Genomic DNA, 23,810 nt, shown 5'->3' on the forward strand with positions numbered 1-23,810 from the left:
TTTCATTCAAATTTCTGAGTATCCTTACACTGAAAGTACTATGAATCCTAGAGGAAAGGGGATGATTTTACTTGTGCACATTAAAAAAAAATTTTTTTAAAGGCGAGAATATAAAAGTAACCCTTTTAACAAATATTTTTACTTAATAGAAGTTTGTCTGAACTTTGTTCTAAATCTAAACTAACTGCATATCTTCTATGTTTAAAATTAGCCCTTTATTGAAACTTTTATTATAAAAATACTGTTTCATTCTAGATTATTTTATGAGTTAGTAGTATTGGAAACTTGCTCCATTTATGTACTTTCCTTTAAATGCTTTAAAAAAATTGTTTGCCTGTATCTAATGTCAGTGTTTACCTCAAACACTTCAAATAAATTCATGAGGCTTCACCGTGAATTGGTGATACGGGTGCTTGGAATCTTTATTCTGCCTTTCTGCTCATCTTCATTTCGTTTGATATTTGACTCTGTCAGCATCATCTTCAACCATCAACATTTAGTTGGTAGGTTTAGGTACATGCTAGCTTTGTTGGGAATTATTGTGAATCTCTTCATCAAGTCCAAGTGTATTGGTACATGAATTGTTCATTCTCCTTTTTACCTGGTGTGTTTTGTGATGATCAGAGTTGTGTATAGTACTCACTGTAGATGTGTTCCTTTGTTTTTTGGGAAGTGGAAGATAGGTAATAGAGTATCATGGTAGTGGAATCAATGTTTGGTGATAAGAGGCCATATAGAACTTTGCCATCTTTTTGCTTAGATTATTAAAACTTCGTGTTTATGTCTTGAATCCTTTTTCACCATGAAACTTTATTTGCTTGTAAAGTTAATGCTAATTATCCATAAGAAATTATCAGAGAGGAGTAGCAAAAGTTTCTAAATATCTTACTAAGAGTTTAAAAAACAGAGTATAACTAGCTTTATTTATAATGTCATTTTTAGCTTTAAAAAGTCATTTTATTTAGTGTAAAATTAAGAATTGTCACAGTCCTATAATTTTATAAATTTCATTGATACTAAAAACACAAAAGTAAAGTATTAAAAACACAGAAGTAAATTATATTTTTGTACTCTAACCATCTGCCATATCAGATTATATATGACTTAAATAAAAGAGGATCTTGAAATTTCATTCTTAGCAATTATAGTAATTTCTGAGATGTCAGTGTAGCATTCAGACTCTTTTATAGGGAAACAGTGATAAATTTTCAGTGACAGTGATTTGGTACATATGCACATGTAGATAGGTAAGAGTAGAGTAGGAACAGAAGACAGTCTTTTTAATAAGTGTTAGACTTTAAGGATGGTAGAATTATTCCCAAATTTGCTTTGTTTAGGAAGACTTTTCTAAACTTGATAAATACTTGTGTATGTGCTTTGGATAGGTAAATTTTTAGGGTGTAAATTTTGAAACTCTTCACCAAAGGCTCTTTATTTTACAGGAGAGGAAAAATCAAGGCGTTTTAAGTGGGTACTCTGCCCCACATCACATTTTCTTATCCCATCAAAAGCTCTTAAAGCAGTGGTGAAAGGAACTTTTGATAATGGAAACTATTTTTTTTTTTTTTGGTATACCAAACCTTAGAATATACTCATACATTTGAGAAGCCATGCACATTTCTTCTTTTATCGACTCCAGAAAACTAACACGTAACAGCATTATAGAGTAGACTGTTAGGAGGGAAATTTTGACAAGATTATTGGGATGCTTGAAACAATCTTGAAAGAGTTCGTTTTTTTTTATCTTAACCTAAGTGGAAGGTAGAGAAACAATTATTAAGTGCTAAGCACTGTGATGAACCCTTAAGAGAAGTCTTCTGATTTTAATTCTGTAACAAGCCCTTTGAGTGTTATTAAAACTGAAAATCAGAGAGGATAAGTTCCCTAGGATCTCCTGTAGCTAATGACAACTGGAAGTTGTCAAACTCCAGAATTCGCTTCTTTCCATCATTCATTTTTGCCCTGTACTCTCTTGGATTACAAAAAAAGAATGATATCCTTAAAATACGATTTTCTTCAGGGAAGAAGCAGTGAGAGTTGAGTGCATATGCATGTATTGGAGTGGGGGTAAAATTTGGAATAGAGTTAAGAGTTGGTGGGTTTTAAGTGTATTGTTAAGATAATTGAAAGACAGTTTATGGTAGTTTAAATGGGTAAAGGTTATGGTAAAAAGTAGCTCCTCAGTATAAATGGTAGTTATTATTACTCTGGAGATTCTGTGAATTCTCACATAAATAAATTTCTTCCCATCTTTGGATATATTTGTTTATATCAACACGGACCACAGTAAAAATTTAGATTTACAGCTAATGAATAAAGCTATCAAAGTGCTCCTTCGTTATCTTCTTTGGCAAATATTTCCGTCTTACAGATAGGAAAAGGATATGCCATAATTAGTGGCTCTTTTAATAAACATGTAGGTGTTTTAGAAGATTGATGCTTTGGCTGTATCTGAGATAGAAATAAAGTATATTGATTTCTTGGGTGGTTGAATGGAGGATTATATGCATAATCTCAGGAAGGAAATGCATTTTAGGGTTTTGTCTTTTTCTTAAATGTTTGTGTTTTTTTTTCTAGGCCGTTCGCTGCTACGAATCTCTAATCTTAAAAGCTGAAGGAAAAGTGGAGTCTGATTTCTTTTGTCAATTAGGTCACTTCAACCTCTTATTGGAAGATTATCCAAAAGGTAATTTTTCCCCTTGTTAAATACTGTTTGATTTATATATGTATTCAAAATAATTGTAATCGTACTCTATCGAAGGTATTACTATTCTTACTTCTAAGAAATTGCAAGCTTATGAACACCCCTAAACAATGAGGAAAAAAAAAAAGTAGAAAAAATGGAAATGGGAAAAGTTCACACGACTCCATGTAAATCAGCAGGTTGACTATTCAGCTAAATGAAACTACCCGTGTACTGTTGTTTTATTTTGCCATGTGAAAGGTGCCTGTGTTTTAAAGGCTTGACCATAATAGAAAGTGAGCCATTGATGGACAAGTTTGGAAAAGTAACACAAACCTTGCATTTCTTTTCTTTATCTTTTAACTTACATTTTAGCTTGAAAATATTTGAATGAAAATCTGATCTGTAGCCATGTTATAACGGTAAGTAACAGAGATGGTCACACATGAGCTTGAGCAGTGGATAAAACATTTTTTTATTCATTTGAAGTTTTTTTTCCTGTTGGAAATAAGTGAGTTAAATAACTGAAGGTAGTCCCCAAGATACATCCTTTTTATGCTACCATGCTGCTGACACAGGCCACTATCCACTTGGGAAGTTAAAAGCACCTGCAAATACCATACACTTCAATACCAAAGGCAAAAATCCATAGCAAACCAGTAACATTGTATAACCAATAACATTTTAACAGTTTGATGATAGTAAACATTTTAATGGGAGTGGATGGACTTATGCTTGTTTTCCACAAATGTATGTAGTAGGCTGAAAAACTAGAAGGTTATTTCAGTGCTAGAGCAAAAGATTGTTGATGTTTAATTATGCCTCTTTTATAATAGGTCAAATACTTTCCTAATGAAAATGTGATTTTACTTTGAGACAGGTATACCATGGAATTTGAAGTTAGGCTTATTTATTTCCCAGGTCAGCTCTACGGTTCAGTTGCATTACTTTTAACAGATTATATAAATATCCCTAAGCTTCTGTCTATAATCTGTAAAAGGAGGGAAGGAAGTACTAGCTGTTCAGGTGTTTTGGGATTCCTCTGTGAAACTGGTTAGTACTTAAGAAAAATGACTTCAGGATAATAGGTATTAACAATTAGTCTATTGGATATTTTAATTTTAATTAAAATGGTTACGTAAAGGAAACCATTATACAAAGGAAATAATACAGAGTTCTGTGCAGTTTGATTTTTCAATGCTGCACTTTGTGCTTGGAGACTACACTAGTTTTACAGCGTATAGACAGAGACCCAGACTTAGGTTTGCATATGAGTCTGTATGTCCTTATTGCTTAGTGGTCATTTAAAAACTGTTTAATTAGCTTTTAAAACTTCATTCATCTGTGGATTTAGCTGCATTTTCCTTTTATAAAATGTTTGGCTGTGAAGGTAATGAGAAGTCTAGGGATATTTGTTTTGAAGGTGGGATGGGGGTATGTTGCAACTAGACAGTGTTTGACAACCTAGTTGGTAGGAATAATCTAAATAGATGGGAGAGGAGAAGGATAACCTAAGGATTTAAGCCTTTGAAAAAATCTACTCTGTGACCCATTTGCTTACTTTGTAGATGAACTGGCCATTGATAGATAGGCAGTAGGTTGATTGTAATAGGAAGAAGAGGAAGGAGAGAATGGATGCAGAGGCATACATTTGTATTTCAGATTTCAAGCTGATGGCTTCTTAGGAAATAAGATGTGAGTTGTTTGAATTCATCCTTGAGGCTTTATTGACCGCTTTCCCACTTAAAAAAAAATCCTTTAAAAATACTTAATTACTGAATTCTTTATATCCATTCTCTTCACTGTCTTCCTGTAAGTCCCAGACTAGAGCCAGTGTCTAGTAACCACTTAGACACACCGTCACCGTCACCACAAATTTATGGAGTCATTTGTTACCTGAAGGCTACTTCCTCCTTTTTTCATTGAAAGCATTGCAAGATGAGAACCTCCCCAGCTCCAGCTAAATGTTTGTTTTTAGAGAACAGATTATAAACCATAACTTCTTGGGGAATAAACATAAACCACTCAGTGAACGTGTGAGTAAACTGCTCAGATGTATTTATGTAGGAGATTTACTAGCCCTGTTTATTCTGAGGGACAGTTCTTTATATATTGTTCTGAGTCCTCTTGTATGTGAAGTTTTCTGAGTTTGGGGTTCCTTATGAAAAACTGCTTCTACTTTTGGAGTAGTAAATGGTAGAACCTGTTTTGTGAATATTTTGTACTTTGGTTTTTCTGCCCTTATTTCTTATTCTGATCTCATCTGCTTCCATTAAGATAGGATGAATTTCTAAAAATTTCTGATCTGTATATAGCATACTTTGGTTATCATTTCTGTTATGAATTTATTCATTAGAAATTATCTTTCCTGTCATTTCAGAGGAATTTGGAGTAGATGGAAAACAGGCCCTTTTTTTAACTCCTGTGGTTGGTAGTATTTATGAAGAATTTAAAAAAAATTCTGTCACCTGATTTGGTCATTTGGTTTCTAGGAATTTATCCTAAAAAAGTAATAGGTTAGAGAATTGTGGGAAAATGGAGGCTGGAGGCTCATTGCACTTAGCCTCATGTTGGTTGGATTCCTCTGAAGTGAGTTTAGCTTACAAGATGTTTAGAAAGGAGTACCTTTAGGATCAACACTTATGTGGAAGGTGGGAAATGGAACCAGAATTGGGCAGAGGGAGAAGTTAAGCTGTGACAGCCTTGGTCAACTCCATGGAGAGCTCTGGAGCTAGAATGGTCTTTCAGAAAGCTATCACAAGTTGGGTCATGATGACCAGGCCTTTTTTCATCTATCTATCTATCTTGTCGGTCGGTCTGTCTGTCTATCTAGGCTGCATTGGGGGTCTTAGTTTAGTTGCAGCATGTAGGATCTTTTGGTGTGGCTCATGGACTTAGTTGCCCCAAGGCACACGGGATCTTCGTTTCCCAACCAGGGATTGAACCTGCATTCCCTGCATTGGAAGGCAGATTCTTTTTTTTTTTTTAATTTTATTTTATTTTTAAACTTTACATAATTGTATCAGTTTTGCCGAACATCAAAATGAATCCATCACAGGTACACATGTGCTCCCCGAGGCAGATTCTTAACTACTGGACCACCAGGGAAGTCCCTTCATGCCTTTATACTCCATCATTCCATATTGGACGTGGAAAGGAGTGTGACCTCAGGGTTGCTCTCTGCAGCTTAGAGCAGTCACTGCTAGAAGCTGTCTTTTGTATGTATAACTGCCAACAGGTCTTCCTTGAAATGGGATTCGAATGGTTTTTAAGTGTCTACCATACCTCCTTTCCACTCCTACACCCATAGCTAAACCATCAACCTCAGCTGAACTAAACAGCTCATGGGGCTGTCAGATAGACTTAAGCCATGTAGATGGTACTGTGATTTCTCTTCTTTGGGTTGAAGAACCCCTGAGAGACCAGGGCTTAAAGACAGGTGTATATATTCTTGTGAATATATGTGATGGATTATAGGAACAGTTTAATTAATAGAAATTATATGTAAATATTTGTGAATATGTATGGAGAAGGCAATGGCACCCCACTCCAGTACTCTTGCCTGGAAAATCCCATGGACGGAGGAGCCTGGTAGGCAGCAGTCCATGGGGTCGCACAGAGTTGGACACGACTGAGCGACTTCACTTGCACTTTTTTTTTTTTCCTTTTTTTTTTTTCTTTCTTTTTTTTTTTTCACTTGCACTTTTCATTTTCATGCATTGGAGAAGGAAATGGCAACCCACTCCAGTGTTCTTGCCTGGGGAATCCCAGGGACGGGGAAGCCTGGTGGGCTGCTGTCTATGGGGTCACACAGAGTCGGACACAACTGAAGTGACTTAGCAGCAGCATGGAAAATTATGAGAGAACAGTCATTGTTGATTGCTGTGTTTCCTGGGTGGAATGACAACACTCCATCCGTGTGTGTGTGTATGTCAACACTCCACTCCATCCGTGTGTGTGTGTGTGTGTGTGTGTGTGTGTACATACACACACACCATTTGAGAATCATTGATTTTGTTCGGTCTATTTGTGGCTTCCCAGGTGGTGCTAGTGGTAAAGAACCCGCCTGCCAATGCAGGAGACGTGAGAGACGTGGGTTTGATCCCTGAGTCAGAAGATCCCCTGGAGGAGGACATGGTAACCCAACTCCAGTATTCTTGCCTGGAGAATCCTATGGACAAGGAACCTGGCAGGCTGCAATCCATGGGGTTGCAAAGAGTTGGACACGACTGAAGCGACTTCACACACACACACACACACACACACACACACACACACACATTTATGGCTTAGAATTAGAAAATGCAATTGAGAAATAACTCAAGGAAGAAAATTAGTGACCATAAGCCAGGTTATCAGAACACCATATCTAGGCAACAAGCAAAAGTTGTAGTAATTTCAAGAACTAGAGAGGACTTAAAGGACTAGATAGAAGGACTACAAATAAGACAGCTACTTGATGATTCTTGTAAACCAAATGTGCGATTTTAAAGATCTCGAAGAGTATATTACTTTAATAATGAAGAAGTAGTAAATCTGAGATTTCACTAAATGTATTAATTTGACTTGAAAACCTCAGTAAAGATGCTGATAAGGGAGTAAAAGGATTGCATTTGTTTCTTCGCTTTTCCAGCTTCCTGTTCGATTGTCTCTAATCTTAGGGACAAAGGTCTGTTATGTTGGATGCTATCCAAATGGTTTTTCAAATGTTAATGTGTATTAATGCTACATATAGGAGAAGATGTGTTTAAGGCAGTCATAGATTTGAGAAGGCAGAAAGGTGCTAGAGAGCTCAGTGCATCAGTCACTTATAAACAGTGAAATAGTATAAACTTTCTGAGGTCTCTTTTATCCCAGGTTATAAATACAGCTTTTTAGTTCAGCCTCAGATATAAAAAATAAATCAAAGATCTGTTGACCTAATAATAATAATCTCAGGCAATCACAGCTTATTTAGGCCTAAAGATGGCAGTCAGTTCAACTGAGAGATTTGTTTGTACTTTTTTCCTTTCCCTTCCCTTCCATCTCATAGACTCACCCACGAGCAGCTAACCTGCTGCCTATAGTGTTACACATTAGCTTAGGGATGAAAAGAGAAACGCTGAGTTCTGCCTGCAATTAGTGTGTAGTCTAATATGAGTATAGATTGAATTTTAGATCTTCTTGCATTTCTTTTGCATCTCACTCTGAAGAAGACTCTTGTTTTTTCAGGCAAAGCTGTCACTCTTAACCTACATTGTTGTTTCTTTTCATTCCTGTACTGTGTGAATTTGTCATCGCGTGCACCCTCTTTCTCTTGTTTTGACAGTCTTACCTCAGAGCCATAATATTTCCAAGCATGAGAAAGTCTCTGTCACCTACTACATTTTTTTCTTGACCCTCTTTACTCTCCAGCTCTATTTCTCTAGATCTTTCTTTAATTCCAGATGAGTTACAATACGGCTTTGGACTTCTCTTTTTGTTCTTTGTTACAGCTTTCTATTTTACTGACAAACTTCAGGGCTGCCTGTGAACTGTAAGGAAATAGCTTGAATTAGATTCCTTGATGTCAGTCTTATAGGAAGCAGTGAGGTCAGGATTAGAACCAAGTTTACCTAAAATGGCTTTTTTCCCTACCATATCCTGTTGGCCTTTCTGGTGACCCTCATTTGGTAATCTTGACCATCTAAGTTTAACACAAGAAGTACACTTTTTTTTTAACATTTACACAAATAATATGTTCATTGTTTACAGAAAAGCATTAGAATACATATAACCATAAAAAGTAAACAGCTTGAGAGCAGGAACCGTGTATTTTGTTACATGTATTTCACTGCATCTAGCTTGGTGCAAGCTATCTAAGAATAATTAAGAAATATTATAGGAATGCCTTAATGGCTCATTTATATTTTATCATTTAGAGGCATTTTTTTTTTTTGCCACACTACTATAGGCACTTTTTTTGGGGGGGGGGCACTCCATGTTGCATATGAGATCTTAGTTCCCGAACCAGCAGTCAAACCTGTGCCCCCTGCAGTGGAAGCATGGAGTCCTCAGCATTGGGTCACCAGAGAACTGCCAAGGCAAATCTTTTTAAAAAAGAAATTTAAAAATTTATTTATTTTTTTGGTTGCACTGGGCCGTCATTGCTGCACACAGGCTTTCTCTAGTTGCAGTGCACAGGCTTCTCATTGTGGTGGCTTCTCTTGTTGCGGAGCACAGGCTCAATAGTTGTGAGGCGCAGGCTTAGTTGCTCTGCAGCATGTGGAATCCTCCTAGACCAGGGATAAAACTCCTGTCCTTTGCATTGGCAGCTGGACTCCCAACCACTGGACCACCAGGGAAGTCCTAAAAAACATTTTTGATATAAATCTTCAGAGGCTTTTCTATTAACAGTAAGCTTTGAATATTTAAAGTTGAACTAAATGCTGCAACTTTAGCGTAGTGTATCAGGTTAATCTCTGTCTTAAAAACATGCTTTGTAATTTACATTTCAGTTCCCTGCATAGTATTCTATCATATAGGTAGAACAGTTCCCTATTGAACATGTAGACTATATACTCATTGTTGTCTGTCCTTGTAACTAACTTTTTGCAAAGTTCTGTGTTTATGTTCTTAGAAGGATAGCTTGGTAAATTTTACTGAGTGAAAGCATGTATACACACACACACACACACACACACAGTTTTGATGGATAGTGCTAAATTATGCTACAAAAAGTTTTGCCAATTTATACTTACAGTGCCAGTAGAATAATAAACTGCTTATTTTCTTGAATTCTTGCCACTGTTGAGTATTTTTCTTAACACTACAGAGTATTACTGTTACTGTTTAATTTCATCATTTTCATACATAAAAATGGTACAGCACAGTTGTGAAGCTAAAGGGCAGGTGTAGTTGAAGGACTGTGTGTAGGACTTCTCCCAACTGTGTAGGTGATTCTTTTATCCTTGACAATTTCCTTGTTTGATTCCACTCTTCCTCCTGTTTTTATGAAGTAAAGGACAAAATAAAAGAGAATGAGAAAGATTACAGAACCGTTAAGTTGTTATAAAAGTTAAATTTAACTTCTCATTTGCATTTATTTTTTTCTTTTTGTTTTCTTTTGCTTTTACTTTTTTAAGACCTGGTTCCTTTGTTAAATTTTGCCAGTTTTCTATAATAATTTAAGTTCATTATATTTTTCCCCTTTTAAATAATCTACAGAGACTAAATGGACTTATTTAAAAGTAAAATTCAAAATTATTTTTAAAAAGTAATTTTAAGTCTGTAAATGAACTTGATTTCGAGGATTAAAAAGATCTGAGCTTTGGAAATTGGTTGATAGAGAGTTGAAATTAATATGTTTGAGGACACCATTCTTGGTTAAGTGGCAGAAGAAAACGGCAGTCTGGCCTAAAATATTGTTAAAAAGATTTCCTAGTGGTATGAACGAGGACTTCTTAAGCCAATAAATAACTTAGAATCTCAAAGTGAAGATTAGGTGGTTTAGGGAAGGAAAAGCTGTTAGACGTATGCTACAATCCTGAAACTGGTTTTTAAGCAATATAAGGATGTTCAAATAAATAATTTCCCGCATTTTCTATTAAGGAGTTCAGGAAAATCTAGTTGTAGTGTAGTAGGAATTTATTTTCATGATAGGTAGCTGACTTAAAGATTAGAAATAAGGATTGTGCTTTAGTTAAAAGAATTTCACTAGAGAGACTATGGTGATGGGTACTTGTAAAGTCTTAATGATTTGTTTGGATTAGGAAACGTGTTTAATATGTTAAAGTCTTTTCTTAAAATAGGATCTTAGGCCTACTGGAGCGATGTATAATTGTTGAGGGGGCTTCCCAGGTAGCACTAGTGGTAAAGAATCCTCCTGCCAAGATCCTCTGGAGTAGGAAATAACAACACACTTCAGTACTCTTGCCTGGAAAATTGCGTGGACAGAGTAGCCTGGGAGGTTACAGTCTATGGGGTCGCATAGAGTCGGACACGTCTGAGCGACTGAAAATAGTGCTTAGACACACCACACACACACCGCCACTGCCCGCCCCGCCCCCGCCATGGTTGAAAACTGTGTAAATGAATGGAAAGATAACAAATGTTCATTGAAGAAGTGTCTTATAAATCTCTACTTCCAGTTTGGAGCATTTACGTTTGTTACTTTGAACTTGAGGGCTTGTATTAATTTTTCAGTTCATCATCTCCCAATTGGTAATCACAGGGGCTTCTTATACTTCACTTTTAGTTACTTTGGAGGACATCGTACTGTTTTTGTAAGGGCTCTTCAAATTCTAAAAAATGGGTATTTTATGAAATCATGTAATATATATTGTAACTCAGATTATTGGAAACATCTCCGAGTTTGTTGAAATTCCCTTTAAAGGGGCAGTCCAGGTTTGGTATGGTGACTGCACAAAATTATCAGGGACCTTGACTTCTCCTAGTTAGAATGTTTTTAGGCAAAAATATTGAAGACTTGATTCTAGCTTAAACAATAGGGAGATTTATTTCCTCACATGTGAAGTTGAAAGTTCATAGGCAAGTTGAAGTCTAGAAGTATCCCGGTACTTTCCATCTTACTGCTATCCTCTATGGGCTTCACCTTAAGACCAGTTTCCCTTGTGGTGGCAGTTGGTGACACATGCTTCCTTGTTCACATCTAGTAGAGAAAACACCTTTTCCATGATTGTCCTCTATAAAATCAGTCAGTCAAACCTTGTTTGACTCCTCTGTCTAGCCTGATAAGTTGGTTTGCTTTTCTTTTTAGAAAAGTTAATCATTGATCTTTATGAGCTACCTACATTCCTGTATGAAGAACTAGAAAACAGAAGATGGCTTGAAATCAACTCTTCTCAAAGCTGGAAAAATTACAAACTAAATGTCCTTTCAGTGGTTGGTTGGCATCATCTTTGTGCAAAAAAGATGAACATTATTCAAATGAGTTATTTGTTCAAATATGTGATGATGGTTTGGGGTGATGCTTCTCTAATTGGTACATATTCAGAAAGTTCTGTATATGGTATTCATTTTGGAAGCTTATTGATAAACAGTACGAAAACATTATACCTGGGATTTTAGGTAATATTAATTTCTACCTACCCTATTTTTATCAGTACAGAATCTTATAACACTTGTTGGAAATCTTACTTACTTTGTGGTGAGTTAAGAGGGATGTGGGGAGCAGGTAGGAGGGAGACTCAAGACGGTAGGGAATGATACACGTATACTTACAGCTGGTTCATATTGTTACACAGCAGAAACTATTGTAAAGCAATTATCCTCCAATTAAAAAAAAAATACAACAACAAGGAAAGGCAGGGAGTTCAGGTCTTTTGAGCATGAACTGCCCTGTTCTTACTTGGCCCTGCAATAAACCTTTCTGTGTTCGAAACTCCCCCTGCCCACCCCGCCCATACACACACACAAAATTATTGCACTTGTTGAAAATTTTATTTGAAAATGTTAATTCTTTTTGAAGATTGAAGTATAATTAATATATAACTGAGTTTCAGGTGTATAACATGATTTGATATTTGCATATACTGTGGAATGATCATAGGAAGTCTTGTTGACATCTGTCACCATATACAGTTACAATTTTCTCCCCTTGTGACAAAAGCTTTTAAGATTCACTCTGAGTAGCTACAAATATGCAATATAGTATTATTAATTATAGTCATCTTGCTGTACATTACATCCCCATGACTTACTGCTCATGAATTCTTTATAAAAAGGTCTCTCTCCTAATTCTAATGTGCATGTATAACTTTACCTCCTCCTTACTGGTCTTCCCTGGTGGCTCAGCTGGTAAAAAATCTGCCTGCAAAGCAGGAGACCTGGGTTTGATCCCTGGGGTTGAGAAGGTCCCCTGGAAAAGGGAACGGCTACCCACTCCAGTATTCTAGCCTGGAGAATTCCATGGACTGTATAGCATGGGGTCACAAAGAGTCAGACACGACTGAGCAACTTTCACTTCACACTGAGTTTTTGGATTGATGAGAGCTGCAGTTGACCATTCAACAGCATGGGTTTGAGCCACACAAGTCCACTTACATGAGAGTTTTTTTCAGTACATATATGTACTGCTGTGTTGATGACTTGTGGATGTGGAGTCTGCACATGCAAGGCCGACTATGGGATTTGATCACAGTGGATTTTGTTATCTTTGGTGGTCCTGGGACTAATTCACTGCAGCTACCAAAAGACAACTGTACTGTAATTGTTTCCAGAGCCTGTTAAACCTTGAGATGGATTTAGGGGTATGAGATGCCCTATTTTGGAATAGAGTTGGAGTTTAGAGTAAGGTGATTGTGGACTGGGTTTTTTGTTGATAATATGAAAGGAAACAGCACAAAAGGAATACAGTCAACCCTTGAACAACAGGGGTTTGAACGTCACAGGTCCACTTACACGTGAAAATTTTTCAGTAGCAAATACTACAGATACTACATGATCTGTGGTTGGTTAAGTCAAAGGATACAGAGCTGCGAATACAGAGGGTCGATTCTAAGTTATACGAAGCTTTTCTACTGTGCAGAGGTCAGTGCCCCTTATCCTCTGTGTTGTTCAGTAGTCAACTGTAGTTCCTTTGCTCTTTGAGGTGGTTGAGCTCTTAAGTCACTTTTGGAAGTGAGATTACTTGTTAGAACAAATGACCCATCACATTCTAGAATATTAATCCATTTATCAGATTTGGTCTCTGAGGAAGGTCAGGTTGATTCAAGAGGTTGCCTGGATTCTGTTCAAGAAACATGACCATGGTTTTACTTCCTTGAACTCCCATATATTTGACATTTGTTACCTTGTCTGAGGATGAGTAGGGATGCCTCAGAGTTCTAAATTGTTTCATTTTAAATATCAATGTCTGCTCGGAGGTGGCTACGGTGGGAGTTTTGTTGTAATGTTTCTTGAAACTTGTATTAATTGATTTTGAAATGGGACAGAATTGTGACTCATGCTTGTTTTCTCTCTTTCAGCATTATCTGCATACCAGAGGTACTACAGTTTACAATCTGACTACTGGAAGGTTAGTGCACATTTGCATGCCCCTACCCTTCTCTTCCCTCCCCTTCTCTTCTCTGGCAGATCACTGCTGGTTATACTCAAAACATATTGTGCTCTTGCTTTTTTGTTTTGTTAATTGAAACTATTCTAGGGAAAAGTGATTGGAAAAAGAAAACGAGTGTTCTTGGTTTGCTCTGTCTTATATGATTCAGTTCAGTTGCTCAGTTGTGTCCAACTCTGCGACCCCATGGACTGCAGCACGCCAGGCTTCCCTGTCCATCACCAACTCCTGGAGCTTGCTCAAACTCATGTCCATCGAGTTGGTGATGCCATCCAACCATCTCATCCTCTGTCGTCCCCTTCTCCTCCCTCTTGCAGTCTTTGCCAGCATCAGGGTATTTTCCATGGAGTCAATTCTTCTCATCAGGTGGCCAAAGTATTGGAGCTTCAGCTTCAGCATGAGTCCTTCCAATGAATATTCAGGACTGATTTCCTTTAGGATGGACTGGTTTGATCTCCTTGCAGTCCAAGGGACTCTCAAGAGTCTTCTCCAACACCACAGTTCAAAGGCATCCATTCTTCGGTGCTCAGCTTTCTTTATAGTGCAACTCTCACATCCATACATGACTACTGGAAAAACCATAGCTTTGACTAGACAGACCTTTGTCAGCAAATAGTGTCTCTGCTTTTTAATATGCTGTCTAGGTTAGTCATAGCTTTAATTCCAAGGAGCAAGTGTCTTTTAATTTCATGGCTGCAGTCACCATCTGCAGTGATTTTGATTACCTTGTATTAAAATAATTAGTTTATTCTGAATTAATTTATTGGCCAAAGATGATCCAAAGTGTGGAAGTTAAAGCCAGCAAAACCAAATGGCAACAAATGATTCTTCGGTTTCCTTAAGTTGGTACTTAGGTAGAAAAGAAGTTTGAAGATGGGTGTATTAGGTTGAAAAGGGAAGGCAAAATGAAAATCTTTATTGCTATGGTCTGTCTGTAATTGGAGCTCTGAGAACAACTGAAGCTAACCGTTTTAAAAAAAACTTTATTTATTTTAATTGGAGGCTAATCACTTTACACTATTGTGGTGGGTTTTGCCATACGTTAACATGAATCAGCCACGGGTGTACATGTGTCCCCCATCCCCAACCCCTGATACCTAAATGAAGAACTGCGCACAGCAATGAAATAATCTATTTTCTTAGTTTAAGCAGTGCCTGGACAGATTAATCTTTCATATCATATTTACTTTTAAGTATAAGCTTACTGAACAGTGGGGTTTCTTCATCTGAATTGCCATTTCAGATTTTTAAGGTGGATTTTATTTTTTTTATGTTGCCTAATTTATCTTTGTTTTTGACATGTAGAGGTTTTAACAGTGTATTTTGATAATTTAAAAAAATGTATTGAAGATATCTTTTCTAGTCTTTTTAAAGCTTATTAAAGTATAATTAAATACTGCAAAATTCACCTGCTTTAATTTTGCGATTTAGTGACTTTTAGTAAATTTCCAGAGTTGTACAGCCATAACCAAAGTTATTTTAGGACTTGTCCATCTCACCGTAACGAAACCTCATGCCCAGTCCCTGGCAAGCACTAATCTACTTTCTCTCTGTATGTATTTGTATTTTCTGGGTATTTTCATATGAATGGAATCATAATATGCAGTCTTTTGTAACTGACTTCTTTTACTAAGCATATATTTTTAAGATTGATCCTTGTGTAGCATGTATTAATACTTCATTCCTTTTTATTATCTATTAATACTCCATTGTGTGACTGTACCACATATTTTTTATTCATCAGTTGATGAGCATTTTAGTTGTCTCCATTTTTTGACTGTTGTGAATACTACCCCTGTGAATATCTGTATACGAATTTTTGTGTGGACATACAGTTTCAGTTCTCTTTGGTAAATAATCAGGAGTAGAATTGCCAGGTTATAAAGTAAATCTATGTTTAACATTTTGAGAAACTGCCAGAATTGTTTTCTAGAGTAGCTGTAACATTTAACATTCTCACCGACAGTGTTTGAGGGTTTTGGTTTCTCCATATCCTCATCAGCACCAGAAATTGTCCAGTTTTTGAGTGTAGCCCTCGTAGTGGATAGGGAATAGTATCTTATTATGGTTTCTATTTGCATTTTCCTAATGACTGTTGTTGAGCATTGTTTAACGACCACATTAGCTGTTTGTATATATTGTTTGATGAAATGCCTATTTAAACCCTTTGCTGATTTTTACATTTTTTTAAATTAGTGTGTTGTAAGAGTTCTTTGTACATTCTGGATATAAGCCTTTATTGGATATAATTTGCAAATATTTTCTCAAAATCTGTGGCTTATTTTTTCGCTGTCTCAACAGTATAGTTTGAAGTGCAGAAATTTTAAATTGTGATGACATCCAGTTTTTCAACTGTTTCTTTCATTGCTTGTGCTTTTGGTTTTATAGCTAAGAAACCTTTGCCTAATCTCATGTCATGGTGATTTCTTCCATTGTTTATTCAGTCAGTTTCTTTGGTACAGGTAGTACTGCAATAAATAGTACAAGTTTCTTTTTGTATTTTTGTTAGTGGTTCTTTGGTATTAGTGGGATTGCTGTGAACTTCGTGAGTGGTACACACCGTGTGAACCACTCATCTCAGATCTCTTGCTTTTCCTTGGTCTTAACTAAGAAAATCCATGTCAGACTTCTGTGGAATCTGATGAATGAGAAATCATGTCTCTAGTTGTTTTAACTTGCATTTTCTTAATTGAATTTTTAATTGAAGTTTAAAGACTATTCGAATTTTCTTTAAAATATTTGTTCATCTCTCTTCCCAGTTTTTCAGTTGGACTGTTGTTTTCTTTCTCCGTTTTATATAGCTGTATTTTATGTATGATGCGTATTTATCCTTTATCTGTGATAAAAGTTGCAGTTTGCCACTTGTTTTAATTTGCTTTTGTGTTTGTTTTTGCCCATGCAGAAGTTATTTCTATCTAGTCAAATTTTTCAGTATTTCCTAAATTGCATCCGCATCTTGAATCATAAGATAGTTTTTTCCTTACTTCCAGATGTTAGACAGATCACCTACATTTTCTTTTTAGTACTTGAATGGTTTTAGGTTTTTAATTTAAGTCTTGATCCATTTGGGATTTATCCCTAATTTGTAGTGTGAGGAACATCTAAGTTTATTCTTTTCCTGTGGTTAATTATCTCAATACAATATATTGTTTAAAAAAATTCATCTTTTCCCTACTAATTTGAGATGTTGCCTTAGTTGTATGGTAAATTTTCTTATGCAGATTTGTCTATTTATAGTTTCTCTGGTCTATTTCATTAGTCTGTGCATGAATTAATACTATACTATTTTACTTATAAAGGTTTGCAATATGTTTACACTGTGCTTAGTTGCTCAGTTGTGTCCTACTTTTTGCAACCCAATGGACTGTAGCCCACCAGGCTCCCTTGTCTGGGGATTCTCCAGGCAAGAATACTAGAGTGAGTTGCCATGTCCTCCTCCATGGGATCTTCCCAACCCAGGAATTGAATCCAGGTCTCCCACATTGCTTCCCTTGTGGCTCAGCTGGTAAAGAAACCGCCTGCAATGTGGGAGACCTGGGTTCAATCCCTGGGTTGGGAAGATCCCCTGGAGAATGGAAAGGCTACCCACTCGAGTATTCTGGCCTGGAGAATTCCATGGACTATAACAGTCCATGGGGACATGACTGAGCGATTTTCACTTTCACTCCCACATTGCAGGGGGATTCTTTACCGTCTGAGCCACCAGGGAAGCTCATGTTTATATACTACATATACAGTATGTATATGGTACTGCTACAACATCCTTTCCCCATTGTTGTTTTTAGGGTTTCCCTGACTGTCCTTTCTTTGTTGCTTGTTTTTCCATATAAACTAATTAACTCCACAAAAATAGCTGATTTTTCTTTCCAGCTCTTTTGAGGTGTAATTTATATTACTTTAAATGTTCGAAGTATGATTAAGTTTTCTTCTTTTAGTAAATAACAATCTAAGAATGGAAATGAACATCCTTACTCTAATGACAACTAACTTCAAAAATTTTTGGTTTAAGGTCAGCATTTTTATTTTGTATGAAAATACTTTTCTGGTATCCTTTGAGATAATTTTATGTTTCTTCTCCTTAAATCAGTCTTGCATTTCTGAAGTAAATTCAAATTAGCAGTAAGTTTTTATTGTTGTTAGTTATATCTGGATTGGGATTGCTAATATGTAACATCTTTGCATCTTTGTTCATAATTGAAATTGGTCTGTATTTTTTCTTTCTTGAGTTGTCTTTATCTAATGCCTAGGATCTGGTTCTGCATTCCAAGGACCTGGTCAGAGGAAGAGAAAGCAGAGTGCAACAGCCCTTTCTTTGAAGGGAATCATGAGATTTTACATATCCCTTCATAGACATCTCACTTACGAGAACGTAGTAATTTGAAAACTTGCAGCTGCAAGAGAGGCTGAGAAATGTCTTATTTTGTCTGATCGTGATAATAGGACTGCAAACAATGTTGTTGCAAAATAGACTATATTAATAATAGAAATCAATTCATATTATTGGTAAATAAGGGAATTATGTCTGTATGCTGTGAAAGCCTTGTTGTTTCACTTAAAATTTTTCCCTGGATAATGGGGAGTGTAAGTATGAACTTAAGTAGGAAAGGGAAAAACTCTCTGCTTGACTGCTGCACTGGTAGCAGGAGTTCTGTAGTCTAGATTTTAAGAAAATTAAACACAAGTATCTTTATCCAGGGCTCTTCCTCAGAAAGGCACATCCATAGCTATTTTCATTATTTCAGCACCTGCCAGCTCTGCTCTAATTAAATGATTGCCAGCATTGCAACTTCATTGTTCATTTTGAATATCGACCATGACAGCCTATCACTATGCTGAGCTTCTTGCTTGAGTGATTCAGGCTGTCTCCAGGTTCTGGTTACTACTTCTGAAATCCTCTGCTTATGTTGCATGGGATTTGGGTAGTCTTGTCCACAACTCTCTTTTGCTTTTGAATCTTCTTATCTTTAACGTGTAATTTTTTTTTTTTTTTTTTTACAGCATGTGAGACTTAGAATTTTATGTATCATATTCTATCCATTGAACAATTACCATGTACAAGATATGTTTTGTTGTTGGTGATAGATACATTGCCTCCTTTACTTCTCACAAATATCCCAAGTGTCAGGTTGTTATTTTAAGTATTTTACATGTATGATCTTAATTCCTCAAAATAACCCTATGAAATTATGACTCCGTTAACTTGTTTTGTGAGTCAGTGGTGACAAGCCAAGCGGCTAATGTGATGTGATAAATGGCTAGAGTGATGGCTGCTCTAGCCTGATTTCATGATCACTATACAATACTATGCCTAGATTTTGGAAGTAGAGTTTTTTTTTTGTTTTTTTTTTGGAGTATAGTTGATTTACAATGTTGTATTAGTTTCAGGGAAGCAGAACTTCTGCTCTATTGCTATAACTTTGAACCTGATTGATGTAATGAGCTTTAACAACCTCTTTTGCTATATATTATTGTAACTAGGAACTGTGGTGTCCAAAAGGTAGTTTGGACTGTATTAAGGAAACAATTCTGCATAAATTGATTGAGCAATTAAATTCTTTGATGAAAATGTGTAACAAGTTATTTAAGGCTGTAAGATACTGATTTATTCAGCAGTATACCTTTCCCCAATAACTTCTATATGCTTGTTACTTTACCATAGGGATCAAAAGATGTCTTGAGTTCTGTCTTTACCTTTTTACAAGCTCATTTCTAATGGAAGAGATAAAGGGCCTATCTGTAATAGACATGAGTATTCATTTGGAAACTTGTTTCAAAAAGCTTAACTCTGTTTGCACTTGGGAATGTGTCAGATAACAATGATACTTGTGGAAAGAAGAGATGAGTGATGAGTGTGATGGATAGGAATTTGCCAAATTGAGAAATAGTTGAAGGAATGATGGCATTGGCTTTTTCAGCAAAGGAAGCAAATGTGTTTAAAATCATGGAAATGTGTAAGAGCATATTTTATTCATAGGTCTGCATGTCATTTGTCCTAGTTGAAGTGGTGGCTCTGAGATTGGGAAAGTTGAGCAAGAGTCATAAAATGAAGACCTTTATAGTCAGACTAGGTTATAGGGAATCTTCAAAGGAGTTTAAAATAAGAATTAAAAATGTTTGAGTTTTTGCAAGCTCTCTGGCAGTGGTGTGGAAAGTATGTTGAAAAGGATAGGGGGCAGGGGTATGGAAGGGGAGGCTAAGGTTTGGGAGCTGAGTTAGGAAACTGTTGAAACAGGCCAAGTAGACAAAGGCAAAGTCCTAAATTACCTAGAGAAACGCAGTAAAAATGGAGAAGGGGATAGATTCAAAAGCTTTGAGACGCAAAATGAACTTTGTGAAAAGAATGAATTTGGCTTATTGGTAGGGAGGAGGTAAGAGGAAAAGTAGGATTACTTTTTGGCTCGGTTAACTGGTGAGATTGCTATCATTGTAGCTTCAGAGTCTCCCATACAATGTAAGATTCATAGAGTTTCAGGTATTGGTAGTACATTCAACAGGTGGAGAGTACCCAGTTTGATTGACTGTTAATACCTTCCTCACTCTGGTGACCATGACATATTAACAGGAGGTGGAAGGAGAAGAAAGCAAAAACTTTCTGTTCTTTATGCAAAGAAACCCCATGGTAGAAATCTCACTGGCAAGAGCTCTTATGTCACCAACTTTTTCTCAGTGGAAGTAGCCAGGAAAAAGGGTATTGATGACAGTGGCTTCTGTGGGATTTCATAGACAGATTTAAGAAAATTTGGCAGTAAGAGAAACTTATATGAGGTTGCCAACTGCTGACTTAATGAACCACACATCCTTGAGAATAACTTTAGACATAGTATAAAAGCCTTCAATATAAATGAATTGTAATCTTACTGTTATAATTTCTTAATTTGGGATTGTGATGAGTACTGTAATACAGTCTAGGTCAGAAGTTAGTAAACTTCTTTTGTAAAGGGCAACAGAGTAACTGTTTTAGATTTCATAAGCCAGATAGTCTCTGTGTTGTAACTGTTCGGCTCTACTGTTGGATCTGGAAGCAGCTATAGACAGCAAGTAAATGAGTGGGTGTAGCTGTGTTTCAGTACTACTTCATTTACAAAAATCTATGGCTGGCTGGATTGGCCCATGTGCCATAGTTTGCTGATACCTGATAGAGATGTTCTAATAACCTCTAAGGATTTGGACTGAAGCAGGAGTTTGTTTCATAAATAATACATTTCTCAGAAAGCTACTCCCCTAACTTCTCACAGTAGATTGAAGAATGACTTCATCACATTTAAATTCATTTTCCTATCAGTGCCTTTGCTCAGGTCATCCTTCTGCCTAGACCCATGTTTCTCAGTGGGGCTGCTATTGGCATTTTTGATGACTATACATTGGGAGGGAATACATTTTTATCAGGGCATGTAGCCATTCACAGCCCCAGGTCACTATTTCCAAAAATGTGTGAATTAGAACCACTGGCTGAGGTGGCTTGTTTTTCCTTCTCCTTTTCTAATCATCCTTAAGATACAGTACTGAAGTTCTACCTCTTTTCCTAGTCTTTATTATATAATCCTTAATTAACTCTTAAATGGTTAACAGCTTGGAATACATTATTCATGTAACTTCATAGTCATTTGTCTTTAGATTATAAATTCATTAATGGTAGGAGTTTTTGTCTGTTTTGTTCACTTCTGTCTTTCCAGTACCAGGAACTCTGTTATGACTCATAATAGGTGCTCAATAAATGTTCAAATTACATTGTCTTCTATTATGGAAAAATGAGACTTGCCTTCTTGCTGAGATTTATAAGCTCCTGATTAATAGAGACTATCCCTCATACTAATTCCGTGTCACCCAGGGAACTGAACTTGATACCGAACTGGGTGATGAAGTTTGCTAAACCTTTGGGCATCTGCTAGGTGGAGAGCACCGTGCATGCTAGGTGATAACTGGGTATACAGAGATGATTACATTTTTGTCTGATGGGATGGAGGTTAGTCAATACTCAAATAACAAAAATACAGTAGTTGAAAGAGTCAGCTCTGCAGGCAGACCTAGATTCAGTTCCTGTGTCTGCCACTGTCTCTTGGAGCAGTTTGCTTAATTTCTCTTGGTTCTTTAATTTCAAAGAGCTGTTGTTCAGTTGCTAACTCTTTGAGACCCCATGGACTGTAGCTCTCCAGGCTTCCTTGTCCTCAACTGTCTTCCCGGAGTTTGTTCAAATTCATGTCGGTGATGGTATCTAACCATCTCATCCTCTGCTGCCCACTTCTCCTTTTGCCTTCAGTCTTTCCCAACATCAGGGTCTTTTCCAGTGAGTCAGCTCTTCAAATCAGGTGGCCAAAGTGTTGGAGCTTCAGCATCAGTGCCTCCAATGAATATTCAGGGTTGATTTCCTTTAGTATTGACTGGTTTGATCTACTTGTAATCCAAGGGACTCTCAAACACCAGAATTCGAAAGCATTAGTTTTTTGGCGCCCAGACTTCTTGGTGGTCCAACTCTTACATCCATACATGACTACTGGAAAAACCATAGCTTTGACGATACGCACCTTAGTCGGCAAAGTGATGTCTCCACTTTTTAATGCACTGCCCAGCGTATTAGAACCTTTTAAAGAAATGATGTTAGCATGTTGCATAAAATTAAGTTCTTACTGTTGTACCATGTCGCATGCTAGGGACATTGTACTAAGGCAAAATTTAGAGGTTGTAAAGATTACCTCTGGCTTAAGGTGGGAGAAGCAACAAAGCTCCATAGGGAAAATGGCATAATAGGTCTAGATGGACTGATAGAATTTATACAGTGGCACGGGTGGTGACAATAAGTTTTCCTAGAGGCGAAGGATGAACTATGAACAGAGAAAATTGAGAGAATGTAGGATATGTACTGAAAGCAGAAAGATTCCTCGATAAACTCATATTTCCACCACATACCACACTACCTTCTCTGGGCAGTTACCTGATTTGGTGAAAGATGCTGTCTATTGTTATTCAACCCATGGTCTCTTCCCCTCCACCTCCCCCACCTAGGGAGACAGTTGTGATTCAAATGTAGACTTTCTTGGGTAGAACATTTTGAATTAACTACTCTTGTATTCTGAATATCATACCTCCCCCTCTACATACACAGTAAGTAGAGTGTGGGAGAGAGTACATTTTAATCAGTTCAGCTTGTTCAGCCCTTGAGTATTGTCCTTGACACTTAGTAAAAGTTCACTTTATTTCAGCGACAGGGTGGGGTGGTAAAGGAGTGATCCTGATTGAAGCCATTTTCAACTAAATTTTAAAAATTTGAATATGAACTTTTGAATCCGATGTTTTCTGAGATCTTTGTGAATACCCCTGTAGCATGTAGTTATCTTATTCAGAGAATTGGTAATGAGGATCTAATGAAATTAAATTTACATATTTATTGCATTTTAAGATATACTTAAGAAAACTTTTTCATTGCTTCCAGAAGGGTACATAGAATGCAAAGGAAATATATGACCCTAGAACAGATTTTAGTATTAAAAAGAATAACTGCATACCAATAAGTCGCCCAGGTGTTTATTATTCTTTGGACTTTAAATATCACTGGTTCTTTTCTGCAGTCATTGAATGACAGCAGTTGTGGGATAAGAACTATAGTTGGCTCACACCTAGCACAAAATGACTCTGAGAATGTTCTTTACTGTCTCCTAGAAATTCCCGGTAGGATTGAGTCCCTGTTGGCCACAGCTGCATAGCCATTCATGTTGTGGTTGTTGTTTAGTCACCAAGTGGTGTCCATCTCTTTTGTGATATCATGTAGCATGCCAGGCTCCTCTGCCTGTGGGATTCTCTAGGCAAGAGTACTAGAGTGGGTTGCCATTTTCTTCTCCAGGGGACCTTCCTGACCCAGGGATGAAACCCATGTCTCCTGCATTGGCAGGCGGATTCTTGACCACTGAACCTACCTGGGAAGCCCATAGTCATCCATACTACACCCTAATAGCTTCCTTACCTTCCCTGCCTTACTTCTCCAAATCCATTACTGGTGTTTTCTAGGGTAACTTCCCAAATAAAATACTTATACTAAAACCTTTTGTCTCAGGGTGTACTTCTGAGGAAATATAACCTTAAAATAATGCAGTAAGATAT

General features: G+C 36.8%; 1 protein-coding gene across 9 annotated transcripts in view; it reads left to right on the plus strand.

Moving 5' to 3' along the window:
- KDM6A (lysine demethylase 6A) overlaps nucleotides 1-23,810 on the plus strand; it is a 179,975-nt gene that overhangs the window by 59,103 nt on the left and 97,062 nt on the right. For all 9 annotated transcript variants that reach the window (XR_015158464.1, XR_015158465.1, XM_086386701.1 and 6 more), the window contains exons 3-4: nucleotides 2,578-2,686; nucleotides 13,630-13,679. Coding sequence is in view for 7 of the 9 variants with exons in the window: in XM_086386701.1 (XP_086242827.1) it covers nucleotides 2,578-2,686; nucleotides 13,630-13,679 (159 nt within the window). In the remaining 2 variants the exon portion in view is untranslated. The remainder of the gene's footprint in view (nucleotides 1-2,577; nucleotides 2,687-13,629; nucleotides 13,680-23,810) is intronic.

This window comes from Bos grunniens, chromosome X (assembly GCF_055505025.1).
Source record: "Bos grunniens cultivar Pamir isolate PY7600 chromosome X, Bosgru_T2T1.0, whole genome shotgun sequence".
Lineage (NCBI taxonomy): Eukaryota > Metazoa > Chordata > Mammalia > Artiodactyla > Bovidae > Bos > Bos grunniens.